At 46.6% G+C, this 18,434-nt stretch overlaps 1 protein-coding gene across 1 annotated transcript in view; it reads right to left on the bottom strand.

Moving 5' to 3' along the window:
• NKAIN1 (Na+/K+ transporting ATPase interacting 1) overlaps nt 1–10,846 on the bottom strand; it is a 57,911-nt gene extending 47,065 nt beyond the window's left edge. The window contains exon 1 of the mRNA XM_006862370.1: nt 10,792–10,846. Coding sequence (XP_006862432.1) covers nt 10,792–10,845 — 54 coding nt within the window. The 5' untranslated portion in view covers nt 10,846. The remainder of the gene's footprint in view (nt 1–10,791) is intronic.
• Between the last annotated feature and the right edge of the window lie 7,588 nt (nt 10,847–18,434).

Here is an 18,434-nt window from a genome sequence, read left to right as displayed (position 1 = left end):
CACTCTGACAGCCAGATGTAAACTCCTGAACAGGTCATCCTAGGCAGAGGTTGTCCTCTTTTCTCAGGTCCTAGTACCCCAGCAATCGGAGCTGGAAGGGTCCTTAGAGATGGTGAGTCTGAATCTCTCGCTTTACAGGAGGGGGCACTGAGACCCAGAGAAAGCCAAGCCTTCTTCTCAAATACCCTCTTATGCCGGGCCCTGTGCTTAGAGCTCTCCCTGAATCAACTCACACCCCTTCACCATAGTCCCATGAGGTGAGTGTTATTACCATCCCCATTTTACAGAAAAGAAGATAGAGGCACCACAAAGCTAAGACTACACAGACTAGGTAGAAACACTACTTCAATTTGGGCCTTCCACTGATTCAGAAAGAGGCATGTCTCATTTCCTATCCCCCTGGATGCAGATTCATGGAATCTCCTGTCTCATTTCCTAGGCATTCGGAAAGGGAAAGGATTTGAAACTTTTGTTTGCTGCTTCTCAGTATATTTTATCTCAGAAGAGCCTCCTAACAACTCTCTGAGGCAGACTGTTATTATCCTGATTTTAGAGATGAGCAACTGGATGCTCAGAGAGGTTAGGTATCTTTTCCAAGGTCACCCACCTACAAAGTGGCAGAGTTGGAATTCAAACCTTAACCTAATGCCAAAGCCCATGCTATTCCCACTCCTGCCTCTTGATTTGTCAGCTGCTTAGCAAGGCAAGAAGATGTCCTGTTGGCGCAGTGGGTTAAACACTGGTCTGCTAACAAATAGGAGAAAGATGAGGCAGCCTGCTTCCATAAAGACTTCCCTCCTCAGAAGCCTTATAGAGCAGTTCTACTCTGACCTACAGTGATCACCTCAACAGTCAGGGAGCAGGGGACCAAGGGAACCCATTAAAACCTGCAACCACAGCTCACAAGCTTTCTAAAACCTACTGCTCCTCCTGCCTACTGGTGGGAGCATATGTTTGGGGAGACTTGCTTTGTTGCCTGAGGCTCTCCCTGTCTCCAGGTCATCATCCCTCTCTAGGTCAGGGGGAAGAAGAGAGAGAACTGGGCTCCAAGACCTTTGTCCTCCCATCACCCACCTCTCCCTGAAAACTAGAGAACGGATTATGATGATCAGAGCAGACCATCTCCTCTTGGTTCAGATTTTACAACAATCTTCTCAAATCTCATCTCCTTGATCACTCGTCTGAAGCCCAGACAGCATCTCCTGCTTCCTCGAAAACAAGTCACTTCACTCCTCTGAGCCTCCATCTGCCCATCAATAAATGGATACAAGCATCATGCCCATCTCATAGGGTTGTTATGAGGATCAATACATCCTCAGTATAGGTTCTTTCCTAGAAAACTTTCCTCAACCTAAATTACGGCTCCGTTAAATGCAAGGACTAGGGGCAGGAAGAGATAGCCATGGGTGGGAGTGGGGGGTACTTGAGCAAGCAACTCAGAAGATCTAGTTATCTAGTTACAGCACCTTATAGCTCAGGAAAGCGTCCTGGTGTGGCACTGTGGGATAATGCACTGGACCACAAGGTCGGTTTGAACCACAAGATCAGTGGTTCAAATTTACCAGCCACTCCTTGGAAACCCTATACAGGGTCGCTATGAGTCAGAACCGACTCAACAGCACCTAACAACAAAGCTCAGGAAAGAATCAGATTTCTCCACCTGTTTCCCCATCCAGTATCCCCACAATCCTATAGGGAGAATAACATAGCATCTAGGGTTGTTGTTGTTAAGTGCCGCCGAGTTGATTCCGACTCATAGCAATCCTGTACAGGGTTTCCGAGTACCGACTGGTGTGTTTGAACTGCCAACCTTGCGGTCTAGCACATTATCTTGCAGCACCACACCAGTGCTCCAGCATATAAGATGTTGTTGTTGTGTGCCGTCGAGTTGGTTCCAACCCATAGAGACCCTGTAGAAGGTTTTGAGGAGCGGCTGGTGAGCTAGAACTGTCGACCTTGCGGTTCAAACCGCCTTTGCAGTCCAGTGCATTAACCCGCTGTGCCACACCAGGCCTCCAGCATATAAGATTGTTGTTGTTGTTGTTATGTGCCGTGGAGTCGGTTCCGACTCATAGCAAGGACCCTGTACAGAATTTCTGAGACTGTAAATCTTTACGGGAGCGGAAAACCTCATCTTTCACCCGCGGAACAGCTGGTAGTTTCGAACTGCCGACCTTAAAAGGTTCTCAGCCCGATTCGTAACCACTACGTTACTAGAGCTCCTTAGCATATAAGATGTTGTTGTTGTTATGTGCCATCGAGTGGGTTCCGACCCATAGCGACCCTGTATAGGGTTTCCGAGGGTGTAAATCTTTACGGGAGTAGAAAGCCTCATCTTTCTCCCGCGGAGCAGCTGGTAGTTTCGAACCGCTGACCTTAAGGTTCGCAGCCCGATTCGTAACCACAGATAGCAGTTGTGAAATCCAGATCTGGGTTTGAATCCTCATTCTGCATCTACATGAATAAGAACAATAGTAACAAGAGACAATGTTCTGCTCCCTTAAACTATGAGTCAGAACCAACTCCACAGCACATAACCACCACCACCACTACCACATGGAGTCCTGGTGTGGCGCTGTGGCATAATCAATGGAATACTAATGCCAAACGCAGCAGCTCAAACCAAGCAGTTGCTCCTTGGAAACTCTACAGAGTTGCTATGAGTCGGAACCAACTCAACAGCACTTAACAACAAGCACAGAGCCGGGTTCTTGTAGACATCAAACAAAAGGAAGTTATAAATATTCTCCCACCAAAACCCACATTTTCCAAATAAAGAACGAAGGCTGGAAGTGGTAATAGGAATGGCATTGATCACTAAAATCTTTAATTCAGCAGAGGTACAGACTGAAGTGACTTGTCCTAGTCTTGAGGCAAATAACCAATCAGAGCTAATCATCCAATTGTTAGAAAAGGACATCATGTTTGGAAGAGAGCCAATGAAAATGAGAAAAACCCTGAAATGCCATGGATTGACCAAACAGCTGCAACAACGGATTCATACATAGCAATGAACCTGAAGACAGTGCAAGCCTGGGCAGTGTTTCCTTCTGTTACACATACGGTAGCCTTGAGTCAGAGCTGACTTTGTGGCAATTAACAATAACCACAGGGAGCTCTTCCCGGGCCAGCCACTTCCCAGTGCTCAGTGCTGTCTGGCCACGAGCTCATTGAGTTCCCAAACTGCTAGGTGTACAGGAGCTGTTGTTTCGACTTCTTCACAGGAGAGGGTAACAGACTTTTTTGTAAATTACAAAGCAAGGCAGCAACATCAGTCTAATCCAAGAGGGTGCTCCTAACCCCTGTGCCAGATCTCAGAGCACTGCCACTTATGGATGCTTACTTTAAAACGACAAAAACCACTCCTGCCAGGGCTGTGCGTGGCTTCAATCTGTCCAGCTGTGAAAGGGAGCCAACCATCCCAGCTCCATAGTGTCCTAAGTGGGGTGAAGATGAAAAGGCGTAGCATCCTGGCCTATGGCATGCTCTTGATTCTGAAGTGCTGGGGTGGATGTTTTAAAACCAGCTTGGCCCAAGGACCTCAACCACCCGGAGCGGAGCCAGACCCTCCCGAGGAGCAGAGTCAGACCCTCCCACATAGCTGCATGGGTGCACAAGCGCCCACAGCGGCCGTCTCCCTCCAGTCTTCACCATCACTGTGGCTAATAACGACATCAATCAGGATGACCGTGTTTCACATCATTACTCGCAGCTCAGCAGGAAATGACATAGATCCCCTCTCACCCACCACTTTCCAGAAAGCAAAGAGCTTTCCAGAATGGAAGAGAACGAAACCAAGGTTTTCTGAGTAGCGACCACGTGCTAAAGCAGCCTCAGAGGTGTAGTGGGTTGGTTACTCATTGGGCTGCTAACCACAAGGTCAGCAGTTCGAATCCACCAGCTACTTCTCAGGAGAAAGCGATTTTCTGCTCCTGTAAAGATTACAGCCTTGGAAACCCTATCCAGGGTCAGATGGCGTTGGAATCGACTCAGGCAGTGGTTTAGTGGGACTACGTGCTAGGCGCGTGGTTGCAGGGAACTAGGCACCCTGTGAGGTAGGGAAGACAGAAAAAAATGGGTCCAGAGAACTGAGCGTTATGTGTCCAAGGCACCCAGAGTTGGGATAAGAACAACCGTGGCAGTGACATGCACTGAGCACTCAACATGCCAGGCATAGTAATGGAAACATTATCACTTCCGTTTTCAGATGAGGAAACTGAGGCTTGGGTTGGAGTGGTGAACAGACCTATCCAAGGGCTCACACTGATCAGTGGTGAGCAGCAGAGAGCTCAGGGAAGAGAGGGTGCCTCCACGCAGCCAAGTGTGTTCCCACCCTGGTTCTGTAATTGACTAGCTCTCAGACTTGGTCATCTCACAGAGCCTCAGTTTCCCCATCTGAGAAAGGAGATAATGAAAACTTCTATCCTGTTGTGTAGAATAACAATAATACAAAGAAAGAGGACAAAAACAGTAAAATAGCTATGGTTTATTGATGGTTTAACATGCAGCAGACACGTTGCCAAGCACTCTACATATGTAAGCTCATTTGGTTAAATGCATATAAAGTGCTTAGCACAGGACTCTAGGAATGGGAGTGATAATGATGATGATGAAAAAACTGATGATTCCCTTGGGCCAACCTCGGTTCATCCTCTTACAGGAAGAACAGAGTGGCCTGTGAGGTTTCAGGAAGAAGGTGGACCAGGAAGGAAAGGCAGGGTTTAGACAGATAAGGGAAAAATGAATTAGAGAGCAAATAGGGTTAATAATGTTGTCAAGATGATGAACATCATAGAACTCGGGAAAACAAAGGACCCAACAAGTCCTACTGAATGAAACAGGACCAAGATGCACCAGAACCCCCATGTCGGCTCAGACAGTATCCTAGAATCTAGAAGGGCAGTAATGGCAGGGTTTTAGAGAGCCAGACCACTGTTTCTTTCCAGTTTCCAGATGGAAAATTTGAGGTTTACACTTGGAAGGTCCCTAGGTGGCACCAATGGTTGGTTCTCAGCTGTTAATTGAACGTCTGACAGTTCAAATCCACCCAATCCATCCAGTGGTGCCATAAGATTACAGCCAAGAAAACCCGATGAAGAGTCACTCCGTAACACATGGGGTCACTATGAGTCTGACTCAATCAGATGCTATACATTTTGGTTTACACTGGGGAAGAGACTGAGCTTGAGTCCAGGCCTCCTGCTGCTTCCTCCAAAGAGTGTGCAAGGAGCCACCAAATACATCTGGGGGAAATTCCAGAATTGCACCCCATGGTATGAAATCATCAAGATAAAACAAGTCACCACGACTCTAAGACCAGAAGAACTAGATGGTGGCGAGCTACCACTACCAACTGATCTGAAAGGGATCCCATTACAAGGTCCTGGATAGATATGGATGAAATGTGGAACAAAACTCAAAGTTATAATAATAATAAAAGCCTGAGCTTGCTTGTCAAAAAGAGACTGGAGGAATCCAAGGCTATGGTCTTTGAACATCCTTCAGGTCTGAAAGGGAATTCATCCTCATGTTCCAATTTTCAGCCAAGCAGTAGATACAAGTATATGGGGGATAATACCACCTAGTAAGGTATGCTCAGCATGTAACGGTTAATCATTGAAGATTAAAAGGGCAACATTGAAAATTACCTAAAGACAAAGTTGAGAAGGGATGGGAAAGCGATGGAACGGAAATCAGAACCAAAGGGAGGAAGTGGGATAACTGCAGTTGCATGAAGGGGATTTCAATCATTGAGATGAGACTAAGTGTATGATTTGTTGAATGTAAAACTGATAATCTTGTCTATAAACTTCCACTCAATTCACAATAAAAAGTTGAAAAAAAAGATAAAACAATAGGAAGGTTTAGTTTATCGAGTACTTATTCTGTATCTGGCCTAATGTTAAATCCACTACATGCATTTAATCCTCACAACAACCCTAAGAGTTAGAAACCAGGTTTTGTTTTATTACGGTTTAAGTGAACGTTTACAGAGCAAATTAGTTTTCCACTTAATAATTCATTCACATCTTGTTTCATAACATTAATTTCAATTCTTTCAATGTAACAGCATTCCTTTACTATCCCTCCTTTTCTGCCTCTTCCTGCCTTCTGAGTTTTGTTTTTGGGCAAATGCTGCCTTCTGGGTCTCGCATGACTGATTATTCCTTTTTTTTTTTAATGTTTTATTGTGAATTATGTGATAGTTTACATGGGAGAACATTAGCTTTATATTCATCCTATTGTATATCATTTCATTGCCATGGTTACAGTCCCCTCCAAGCATCATCAACCAACCAAAGGGTATACCCTGCAAGCCTGCCCCTGGTCATCAGAACACAGCCCCTCTCCCTCTCTGGGTCTAGAGTCCCCAGCCACTCCATCTCTCCACATCATCTTCTATGCCTCTATCTATGCCGTCACTGCTTCTCTGCGTAGGGTCCCGCTCTCCACTCTTCTCCCTTGATGGTTTCAGGGACCTCCGCTCCTAGACTGCAAAGTCAATCACTCCCTTCTTTTTGCTACAAAGCGTCTACCTTTACATTTTCAACCCTCACAGTCAGTCCTGATAACAATTATTCACTATTGTACCACAAGAGACCTATTCCCATCTCTTTTCATCAGCCCCGCCCAAACAGATTGGATACTACTCACTGGGGATTCTACCGTCCTCTGTGCCTTCAGGATCTAGGCTCCCTCTTGAAAGCTGTAAGCCAGTCACTTCTTGCCTTTGTAGCCTTCCCGCCCTCCACCCCCATTTTGGGTAGCCAGTGTCCAAGTTGCCCATCCCTGTCTACTCTGTGTATGGAGGGGGTGGGAATGATCCTTACTGTAAAGATTTGTTCCCTCTTTTGAGCTACTGCATCCATAGGTGTAGGTCAAGTTCATCAAATTGTATCAGATTCCTCTTCTTTTCCTCTTCTTTCTTCTTCTGGTTGAGCTCTGATCATCCAGTCGTTGAAGCCAGGTCAAGTGGGTATTTTCTGCAAGTGTGGGTGTTCTTATGCATATGCCCTCTCTTCTTATCAGCTAGATGCTTCACTCTCCACTCTAGTCCTCTGTGGGCCAAGGAGTCCCCAGGTCTTGCCACACTGTTGGCCAACCAGGTCTCCATCCAGATTCACAGGAGTCTATTGAACGTTGTAGGGCTTAGCTCACCGCTTCATTGCTGTTTTTCCCTCACTTCCCCTTATCAGTGACGAACGTGGCCACTAGTCAGAAAGCATGTCTGCTCATTTATTCCTCTTGAGTCTTAGTCTTGGAAGGGGGTTTGCCCTGAGGGCCCCCGACCACTTGCCTTGATGTCTCCCGGGCAAGCAATGTGCTTGTTCTTGTAGTAATCAGTTGGACTGGCATGGCTGATTATTCTGAGGAGTAAATTCTTCACAAGTGTTATTGTTCCTTTTATAGGTCTCTCTCTGTTGTTTGGCTGCAAGATGATCCCTGAAGCATGGGTTCAGTTCCAGGTTTGAAGAGTGTCTAAGGACTACAGTCTTGGGGGTTCCAATAGTCTCTATCAGACCAGTACGTTTGCTATTTTAAAAAGTTTAAATGAATTTGAATTTTGGTCTATATATTTTCCTCCTGTTTTGTCCAGGACCTACTGGGATGTTGATCAGAGTGTGGTCAGCAGTGGTAACCGGGCACCATTTAGTTCCTCTGTTCTCAGTGTATTAATGGCTATGATTCACATGGTTCATTAGTCCTAAGAACTAAGCATTTCCTTGAGTTTTCTATTTTCTCTACTCTTCTTTTCTCCAGATGGAGAATTTAGAAAGTTTTGACAAAATTTTGATTCATTTCTATTTAACAGATGACAAAAGTGTGGTTTACACAGCTAGGAAGTGATAGAGCCAAGACTCAACCAAAGTCAGTCCTGTCAGATTGTCAGAACTGACTTGACAGCACTTAACAACAACAACAACCTAACACCCTAGGAGTCCTGGTGTGGCATTGTGAGTTAAAGCACTGGACCGCAAGGTCGGTTTGAACCTCAAGATTGGCGGTTCAAGCTCACCAGCCGCTCCTCGGAAACCCTATACAGGTCGTCATGTGTCGGACCTAACTCGATGGCACTTAACAACAACAACAACAACTTATTACCCTACATTTACCCACTTGAATGACAAAATTCCCTACTAGCCTCACCCCCTACTCTACCACACAAAGCAAGTTTATCCCAACTACAAAAATAATTGTTTAGAACTGACCTGTTTTATTGTAATAATTAAACTCTATTCAATAAAGAAAAACGACATAGTTCTTCCTTTTAAGTGTTTAGCTGACAAACATTTAACAGCCTCTTCCTTCCCACCTCAGGATGATGAATTCCAGCATCCCAGTTGCACTTTACAGTTAGAGAAGCTGCCAAGCAGCAAAGGCTCCTGGGAGATAGTAACAGCTGGAGAGACCCACTCCAATCAGCCCTAGCTGCAAAACCCTGGGTAAGTTACTTCACCTCATCTATAAAATGCTAATAATAATAGCTTGATAGGGTTATTATAAAGTCCCTGAGTAGTGCAAACAGCTTGCGTCCTTCTGCTAACCAGAAGGTTCGAATCCCCACAGCAGCACCATGAGAGAAAGACCTGGTGATTTACTCTCATAAAGATTATAGCCAAGGAAACCCAATGGAACTCAATTCTATTGTGTAACATATGAGGTACCCCTGAGTCAGAATCCACTCAGTGAGTTGGCTTTTTCTGGTTATGAGAATTAAATGAGTTGATACATACAAAAGCACTTAGAACACCTGGTACCTACTGTGTGTTCTCCAAAGCAAATCGTGTGGCTCTCATTAACAGAGAAGGGACAAGAAGCAAACTGCTAGCCATACTTATCTTTGGGGAGTAGGACAGAGCATCAAGGGACAGAACCTTATTTTATCTTCTGCTATCTGATGATTTATTGATGTGTTAATTTTTACCATACATATATCTTACTTTTCTAATGTAACCCAAAAGAGAAAGAAAGAAAACTGGTTTAAAATTTAAAAATGAACTAACACAGAAAAGGAATCAGTGAGGGATCCTCTGAAAGGTTTCAACATTTTGGTATTTTATGTTATCAAACGGTTTTGACACTTCTTAGCATTTTATATTCTCAGAGTGAATAAAGAAGGGTGCCTGCCTCTATGAGGCAGGAGTTGCAAACAACTGATTCATTCATTTATTCTACGAAATCAATGGAGTGCCATGCAGTTCTTCGTTCTGTTATTCATAGGGTTGCTATGAGTGGTACCGACTCGATGGTACCTAATCAACAACCAACAGGTACTGTTCTAGCTGCTGGGGATTTAACAGGGAGCAAAACCAATAGTTTCTGCCCTTCTGGAGTTTCCATTCTACTGGCCTTAATGACTCATCTCTGCACCCTCAGAAATGAGCATTTAGAGTGAGGCAACCTAACCAGAGGCGTCTCTTGCCCAGCATCCCAGAGCTGAGAGCAGGGCTGCAATCCTTAGAGCTCAGGCTGCTCCTACTGCTGCCTAGGAGAGCAGGTCTATCTATGGATAGCAAGTTTGAGGCTGGGGTCTACCAAGGGGAGAGAAGCAAGATGAATAAGAGGGTCTGCACATCCCACTGAGCATCACATGCACCTTGGGGTGGGGGTGGAGTGGAGAGAGTGTCCAGATTGGAGACTTAGATCATGAAGTCAGACACCAGTGAAGTTCAGGCACCCCCAACATGTGGCCCATACACCTCTGCCTAGAGAAGTACACCTTCGAATCCCTGCTTGTTGGGTCTCAGCTATAGGGTAGGAGGGAGACTGGTTTCTCTTTAACTGGCTTCTCAAATTCACCTACCAGGGTCTGACTTGAAGGGTCAGGCTACTCCCCCTTCAGCCCCCATTCACTCCACTGGCCTCCCTGAAACAAGGTCCTGAGTTCCCTAAACTGGGGAGCAGGTAGAGTGTGTGGCTGCTCCAATTGTCCCAAGGCAACCAAGTGTCCCCACCCCCCACCACTGACAGACAGGACAGAGGAGCTGGTCTGCTGCTCCCCTCCCTGCTGCTCTGGTGGATGGGATGCCTGATGGCACGCCCAAGGCTACTGTGGTCAGAGCCAAAAGCAGGGCGATGGCTTGGTAGGTCCTATGACTGTAGAGGAGGTGGCTCTCCACTCCCAGGTCGGCCCAGTTAGGCGGGTGAAGGAAGCAGAGGCGACACAAAGGAGGGGTGAACGGTCCTTGAAGTCTAAGATCCCAATCAATACCAGAGACGAAGCGGGATCTAAAATGATCCGAGATCTAAAGGCACACAGCAAGGAGAAACACAGCGAGGGGCACACAAGAGCAGAGACTTTGTGAGAAACACTCACACAGAGGTGGAAACCAGAAACAGAGACCCGGAGGGAGACCCACGCAAGGAGTGATCTAAAGGGGAAACGCACTGTCGGGATCACAACAGAGCCGCTAACCAGCCTTGGACACACCCCCAGCCCCAGAGAGCCATCGCCACACAGCGCACCCCTACCAAGGGCCACTCGTACAGCACGGGACAGACAGACTCGCAGAGCCCCAGGAGCCGGCGGGCCGGGGCCGGGGACGCGCGCACAGGACGCACTCGGGGACCAAAGGAGCATCGGGCACCGCAGCGAGAAGCGCACACAAAGAGAGAACCCGGCCAGCAGGAGCAGGCTCCGCCCGTCCGCTCAAAGACTCCAGACCACCCCCCCTCAACCCGGACACTCATACCAGACACACACACAGACACCCAACCCCACCCGCACGCCCCGGGACCCCGCCCCGCCGCGCCCCACCCTGCCCCGGCCGCCCTACGCCCGCCGCTCACCAGCTGCAGGCAGCAGAAGGCGACAAGCGTGCATCGCCCGCTGCACTTGCCCATGGCTCCGGGGGCCTCGCGGGCCGCCTGCCGCGTCGCCCCCTCTCGTTCGGCGGCCGCCGCCTGGTTCGCGCCGCGCGGGCTTCGCGTCTCCCTGCTGGGTGTCCCAGGCGGCGGGTCCGGACGCTTAGGGCCCGGGCTGGGTGCGCCGGGTCCTCAGGGCTGGGGCCGGCCGGGCGCGCTCCGAGCCCATGATCCGTCAGTCCGCGCTCTGGCTCCGCCGCGCCGTGCCTCCTTTGTTTGGCCGGCCAGCCGCCAGGCGCGCCTCCTGCCCCGGGGCGGCTGGCGGGGAGCGCAGGCAGCAAGCGCAGCGCAGTCCTGCCCAGTTGGGGCAGCCGCCCGGGCGCTCAGCGGCCAAGGCTTCCCGGCCCCACCACGTGGCTCCGCCGCCACCACCACCTAAAGGGAGGGAGGAGAGGGGAAGGAGGGACGGGGCGGGGCTGGGCAGCCGCGGGAGCCAAGGGTAGGAGGGCTAGGAAGGAGCGGAGGTTCGGGGAGAGGCTGGGAGTGAAGGGGATGGATGAGGGCTGGGGGAGCTGACAACTCTGGGTCAAATCTGGACTTTGGTGCTTATTCGCTGTGTGACCTTGGGCTAATCGTGTCACCTCTCTGAGCCTCAGTTTTCTCATTAATAAAGTAAGAATGATAGTGTTTCGTTCAGCGCTGACTTGAGAATGAGCTGTGGTCCTAACTCTGTCATCTGGCATGTCTCAGAGGGCTGTATCTCTGGCATCCAGAGCGCTCCTCTGTCCACCCTGCCTCTCAGGCCCCAGGATTCCAACCTTGGCTTCCACTCCTGCTCCCAGATCTGCTTCTCTTTCGATCCCTGTCTTTTTCCAGGCCACATTTCCTTCGTTCATCTTTTCTTCTTTCAGACTTTATAGAACCCCACATGATTACACATACCTGAGGATCCTGGAATCTGGAGGTGAGCCCACACGGAGCTTCACAGGCAGGCACCCAAGGGCACACCAATAAGAAGAGTGATGGTGGAGGTCTACTCAGGGGGCTAGGATCAGCCCCTTATCCAGGATGCAATGGAGAGGGAGTTTTTAAAAGATTTGCTGGCAGAAAACTGCCGTCTTCAAGCTGCCCCCAAAGCACTCAAATGCAACAAAACCCAAATTCATTTAATCATCCCCACTCTATGTCCCAACTTCCTATATGTCTCTGGAAGCTTAGCATCTATCACTCAATAGGGAATCCCTGGGTCATCCTCAAGACCCTCCTATCTTATCTGGTCCATTATCATGTGCTGTGTACTCCCCAAACTATTAGGAAATAACTCCTATTGCCAAGGTCCTGGGCGGTGCCAACAATGTGTGTTTGTCTAACTAACCTAGCACAAATCATTGGACTCCTGGTGTGACCTTGTAGGATCAGCACTGGACTGTGAACCACAAGGTCAGCAGTTCAAACCCAACAGCTGCTCCTTGGAAACCCTGTACAGGGTCGCTATGGGTTGGAATTGACTCAGTGGCACTTAACAACTAACCTAAGGCTGATGTTTTGAACTCATCCAGTGGTGCTGTAGAAGAAAGTCCTGGCGATCTGCTTCATGAAAGATTATAGTCCCATGTAACACATGGGGTCACCGTGAGTTGGAATTAAATCCACAGTCACAGGTTTAGGGATTTGTTTGTTTGTTTACTTTGTGCCAGGAAATAAGGAGATGAACCAAACAGATATAATCTCTGTGTGAGCAGTCGGTGAGAGGTTGTCATTGAAACAAGCAAACATGCAAATACATACAGACCTATAAATTCTGATGAGGACTTAAAGGAAAACAAAGAATAAGGAGAGGGCATAACTTAGATTTAGAGGGAAGGTAACACCTCCTTAAAAAAGTGACATTGAGGCTGAGAGGGCAATAGGAGGACAAGGGGGCAAGAGCGTTGTGACAGAAAAAGGAGGACACTGTTCATTCCTTTCTTCTCCACTCTCCCTGGCTGACTTGATTCAGGAGACACTATGATGGATTCCAGGAAGACACTGCTCCTTCCTTTCCTCTCCACTCTCCCTGGCCGACTTGATTCAGGAGACACTATGATGGATTCCAGGAAGACACTGCTCCTTCCTTTCCTCTCCACTCTCCCTGGCCAACTTGATTCAGGAGACACTGTGGTGGATTCCAGGAAGACACTGCTCCTTCCTTTCCTCTCCACTCTCCCTGGCCAACTTGATTCAGGAGACACTGTGGTGGATTCCAGTCCCAGCAATGCCTTTTGTTTGTGGTTTACTTTTCAATGCTAGCTAGGATTATTATCTTGTGCCTAAACCAGCCACATAATTTGTGGGGCTCGATGCAAAATGAAAATGTGGGCTCCTTGCTAAAAATTAAGAATTGCAAGATGGTGACAGAACAGAGCACTAAACTGGGTGTGGGGCTCTGTGTGAGGACCATTTCTCTGACCTCTCTCCTCTACCCATTTCTCAGTATGCCACTTGGTATCTAAGAACACACAGGATATTCCCAGGGAGGAAATTACATTGCTGACGTTTTCACTTGGAATCATAAACTCAGATAACAGTGAGAACTGTTCTCAGTCATGCCTGGCAAGTAACAGCTGTGTCCAACCAGGTGCCATCCAAGCCAGACTTCCAGTGGTCTGTGAAGTCTCTGAAATACTGTGCAAAGCTTCATGTGAGCAGATGTGCCTTTCACTAGGAGGAAGGTCCACAGTTTACATCAGATTCCCCAAAGAATCCATTTTCCACAAGAGAGAAAGAACTACCCCCCACAGATGTAACAGTTCCAACAGATCTTTGGTGGGGCCTCTTCCAGATATGTTGTTGTTAAGTACTGTCGAGTCAGTTCCAGCCTATAGTGACCCTGTACAGGATTTCCAAGGAGCAGCTGGTGAGCTTGACCCATCAACCATGCAGTTCACAGGACTTTGCAGTCTGATGCATTAGCCCACAGCACCACACCAGGACTCTCTTCCAGATATAGCCTCTGTCAATTCATTCCGTGATGCTAACAATGTGATTCAATGATCATAATACCAAACCCAAACCAAATTCACTGCCATTGAGTCAATTCCAACTCATAGCAACCCTGTAGGATAGAATAGAACTGCTCACTGGGGTTTTCAAGGCTGTAAATCTTTACGGACGCAGACAACTTCATCCTTCTCCCAAAGAGCAGCTGGTGGGTTTAAGCTGCTGGTTTTATGGTTAGTAGCCCATGTTGTAACCCACTACATCACCAGGGCTCCTTGATAATAATGATTGTTAGGATTTGCTGAGTGTTTACCAGGCACTGCCCTAAACATCTGACATACATCATCTCCTACAATCCTAATAGAACAGTGAATTTGACTGGGCTTCTAACCAACCCTTGCGAGGTGCTTGACTGTATCACATTATGCCCCAAACACCCCCTTGCGCCTGAACCATTCCTGCTTAGTGCAAATCCTGACTCTGATGAATCCAGGAACACACCTGCAATTGTTTTTCTGCTTGGAATGTGTCTCCCATCCAAATTGTTAGCTGAGAAACTCTAGTCACCTTTCAAAAGTCAGCTCCGGTGTCACTTACCCCAGGAGGGATGAAGTGTCCCTCCCTTGTGCTTTAATTGGGTGTCTCAGTTCTCTAATGCTGCTATAGTCAGAATACCACAAATAGGTGGCCTCAACACACAAGTTCTTCTCCCATAGTTGAGAGGGCTAGAAATCCAAATTCAGGGCACCAGTTCAAGGGGAAGGCATTCTCTCTGTTGGCTCTATCTTTATCTCCTTTCAGCATCTGTGGGCCTGGCATTTCTTGGAAATCTACATGTGTCTTGACATCAGTCTTCCCCTGGGTCTAAGATAGCCTCAGCACAGGGACCCTGGATCCAAAGGAAGTGCTCCAATCCCAGCAATTTTTTTCTTTCTTGAAGGTACTGAGGTTCCTCTTTCTCTGCTGGTTTCTCTCTCCTTTTGTCTCTTATAAGAAGGTGACACTGATCACACCCAGGGAAAGTCCCCTCACACTGGATCAGGATTGTGACATGAGTGAGGGTATTGTATCCCACCCCTTACAACAATATGATTGGCTGATGCTATCAAATCACATCACGAGGATGATTACATCAATACACAGCTGTCAAAGCACAACATTTCATGACTACCAAACCACTATGGACAACATTGCGAAGTATGAGTGTTCCGTAACACGTAATTGTGCTCAAGAGGAATCTGTAGCTGGACCAAGAGGCAGTTGTTCGAACAGAACATGGGAACACTGAGTGGTTTAAAATTAAGTAAGGTGTGCGACAGCATTGTATTCTTTCACCATACTTATTCAACCTGTATGCTGAGCAAATAATCCAAGAAGCTGGGTTACACGAAGAAAAACATCGGGATTGGAGGAAGACTCATTAATAACCTATGATATGCAGATGATATAACTTGCTTGCTGAAAGTGAAGAAGACGTAAAATATTTACTGATGAAGATCAAAGAGCACAACCTTCAGTATGGATTGCCTCTCAATGTAAAGAAAACAAAAATCCTCACCACTGGATGGAGAAAAGATTGAAGTTGTCAAGAACTTCGTTCTTCTTGGATCAACTATCAACTATCAACAGTCGAAAAATCAAATGACGTATTGCATTAGGCAAATCTGCTGCACAAGACCTTTTTAAAGTGTTGAAGAGTAAAGATGTCAGCTTCAAGATCAAGGTGCGCCTGACCCAAGCCATGGTATTTTCAATAACCTCATATGCATGTGAAAGCTGGACGTGAATAAGGAAGAACGTAGAAGAATTGATGTTTTGAGTTATGATATTGGAGGAGAATATTGAAAGTGCCACAGGCTGCCAAAAGAACGAATAGATCTGTGTTGGAAGAAGTGCAGCCAGAGTGCTCCTTGGAGGCCAGGATAGCCAAACTTCATCTCTCATACTTCAGACATATTGTTAGAAGGGAACAGTTGCTGGAGAAGGATATCATGTTTGGTAGGGTGGAGGGTCAGTGAAAAAGAGGAAGACCCCCAGAGAGATGAATTGGCAAAGTGGCAGCATCAATGGGCTCAAGCATGACAACAATTGTGAAGTTGGCCCAGGATTGGGCAGTGTTTCATTCTGTTGTGCATAGGGTCACTATGAGTTGGTACTGACTCGGTGGCACCTAACAACAACAACAACAACAAACCACTGAGAATCATGACCCAACCAGATTGACACACAATTTTGGGAGACACAACTGAATCCGTGACACCTTTCTAACATACACTTCACCTTGGAACATATTTGGTGAATGAATGATCCATATCACTGTTTCTCACAGCCTTAGGCCCCATCAGACCTGTGCCCTGTTTACCACTTGGAAAGCCAGCACTTGAAGGCTTGAAGGAGAAGGCAGCCTGATTATAGGAACAGAAACATCTTTGACAGGGAACTGGTGTGTGTGTGTACTAAAAGTTAGTGATGAGTTTAGGAGGGGCTTGCAGTAGTCATGAAATATGACTAACCCCTGGACTAGGGAAAGATTTTAGGGAAAATGAATCAAGATTTAGAAATAGAGTAAAAGAGATGAGTCAGAACATACCCACGCTTCCTGAGTGAGAGGGCAGAAGCATGCTCAGTCCTAGATGGGTATGGTAGGAGCTGACAAAGGGATGAGATTTGTGGCATGTTAAAAGTTCTTCCCCTACCATAAGCCAAAGCTAGTCACAGTGTCGCAATCTTCCACGATTAGTCCTTCTGTGGGTTAAAACGTTGAAGACTTTGGAGAAAGTTAATTCATAAGATAGCTAGCTGAATGTTAAAACCCCCTTCATCTGAATTAAAAAATGGAACACACTCAGTAATTAGAAAAAAGAACAAAATTAGTTGCCATTGAGGTGACCCCATCTAAGGCGATCCTGTGTGGGGGTTGGAGTAGGACATTGCTGTATAGAGTTTTCAGTGGCTGATTTTGGGGGGAAGTAGGTTATCAGATCTATCTTCTGAGGCACCTTTGTGTGGACACAAATTTCCAACCTTTCAGTTAGGTTGAGTGTGTCAACCGTTTGCAGCACCCAGAGTCCTCACTAATCAAAGCTGACACATATGAAGCACTATGTGTCACGCACTGTTTAAACAATTCCTACATACTGACTCATTGAACCTCATGACAACTCTTTGAAGTAGATGTTATTATCACCATTCTCAGTCCCTAGATATGGAAACAGAGACCCAGAGAGGTTAGATCATTTGCCCAGGGTCACACAACAAGAAAGTGGCAAAACCAGGTTTTCAACCCAGGCAGAGCTACTTTACCTTCACCATTTTCATAGTTTCAAACTTTTCTACCTTAATAGCACATCCTTTTCTGCAAAAGAAATAGTCCATTTCTTTTTTAGTCGTGTACATTATATTGTACTCTACATGGAAGTTTACATAGCAAATTCATTTTCCATTCAATCATTCTGTGATAGTTAAGATTATATATCAACACTGACCGCCTAAGACAGGCAGCGTCCCTTAAACAAATAATAAATAAGGGGGAATCTGATGCAGACCGTGCAGACCCGGTCAGGAGTTCAAGTCCCCGTGGGCCCAAGCGTTGCTGACCGTCCAAACCATAGGCTCTGAGGATCAGACTTTAGCCACCTAGCAGACATAGCAAAATGTCCCTTTTCTGATTATTCAGTTATGCTGGTTAGTAATTCCATACATGAGCCTTGGATACCCACAGATAAATGTAAAAACCTTCCCTAAAAGCAGAGACTGCAAATTCCAAAAAGGCAAAGTTTCGCCTCCCCCCCAAAAAAAGCTAAAGAGGATATAGAGAAACTCTGTTAACTGATGGTATGTGGAGGGGATTATAATCAATGTAATGAAACAAGGTATATGAATGTTTGAATGTGAAACTGATGATGTGCCCTGAAAACTTTCACTCAATCCACAATAAAAACCTTAAAAAAAAAAAAAAAAAAAAAGATTATATATCAACTTGGCTGGGCCGTGATTCTCAGTGAATTGGTATTGATGATGGAGTTTGGAAGTTATGTAATGATGTAATCAGCCCCCCATCTTCTGATCTTATATAATCACTTCCATAATGAGATCTGCTCTAAGCAGTCAGTCAGTTGAAATGGCATTTCCTTGGTGGTGTAGCCTGCCTGTAGTAGAGAAACAGATATTCCAACGAGACTCTGGTTTGCTCAAGATGGTGCGTCCAACTCCTCACTATCTGATCTCTGGTTCCTAGGATTTATTAGCTTTTGCTGACTGTGAATCATCAGCCATCTGACCTATTGATCTTGGATCTGTCAGCCCCTACAGCTATGTGATTCAAGGGTAGCCTCCAGCCCGATGCCTGCCACTCAAACATGGGATCTGCCAGTCTCTATGTGGAATGGCTGTAGGATAAGGTCTGGATTGCTAACTGTAAGGTTGGTGGTTCTAATCCACCAATCGCACTCCTTGGATACAGGGTCACTATGAGTGGGAGCCAACCTGATGACACTCAACAAGACCACAACTGTATTAGCCATTTCCTTGAGATAAATCTCTCTCTTTCTCCTATCTATCTATCTATATGTCTGCCTGTCTGCCTGCCTGCCTATCTATCTTTATCTATCTATCTATCTATCTATCTATCTATCTATCTATCTATCTAT

This window comes from Chrysochloris asiatica, unplaced genomic scaffold, assembly GCF_000296735.1.
Source record: "Chrysochloris asiatica unplaced genomic scaffold, ChrAsi1.0 scaffold00047, whole genome shotgun sequence".
In the NCBI taxonomy this organism is placed as follows: domain Eukaryota; kingdom Metazoa; phylum Chordata; class Mammalia; order Afrosoricida; family Chrysochloridae; genus Chrysochloris; species Chrysochloris asiatica.
The sequence above is the reverse complement of the archived record's forward strand: the minus strand, read 5'-3'. Positions and strand labels throughout refer to the sequence as shown.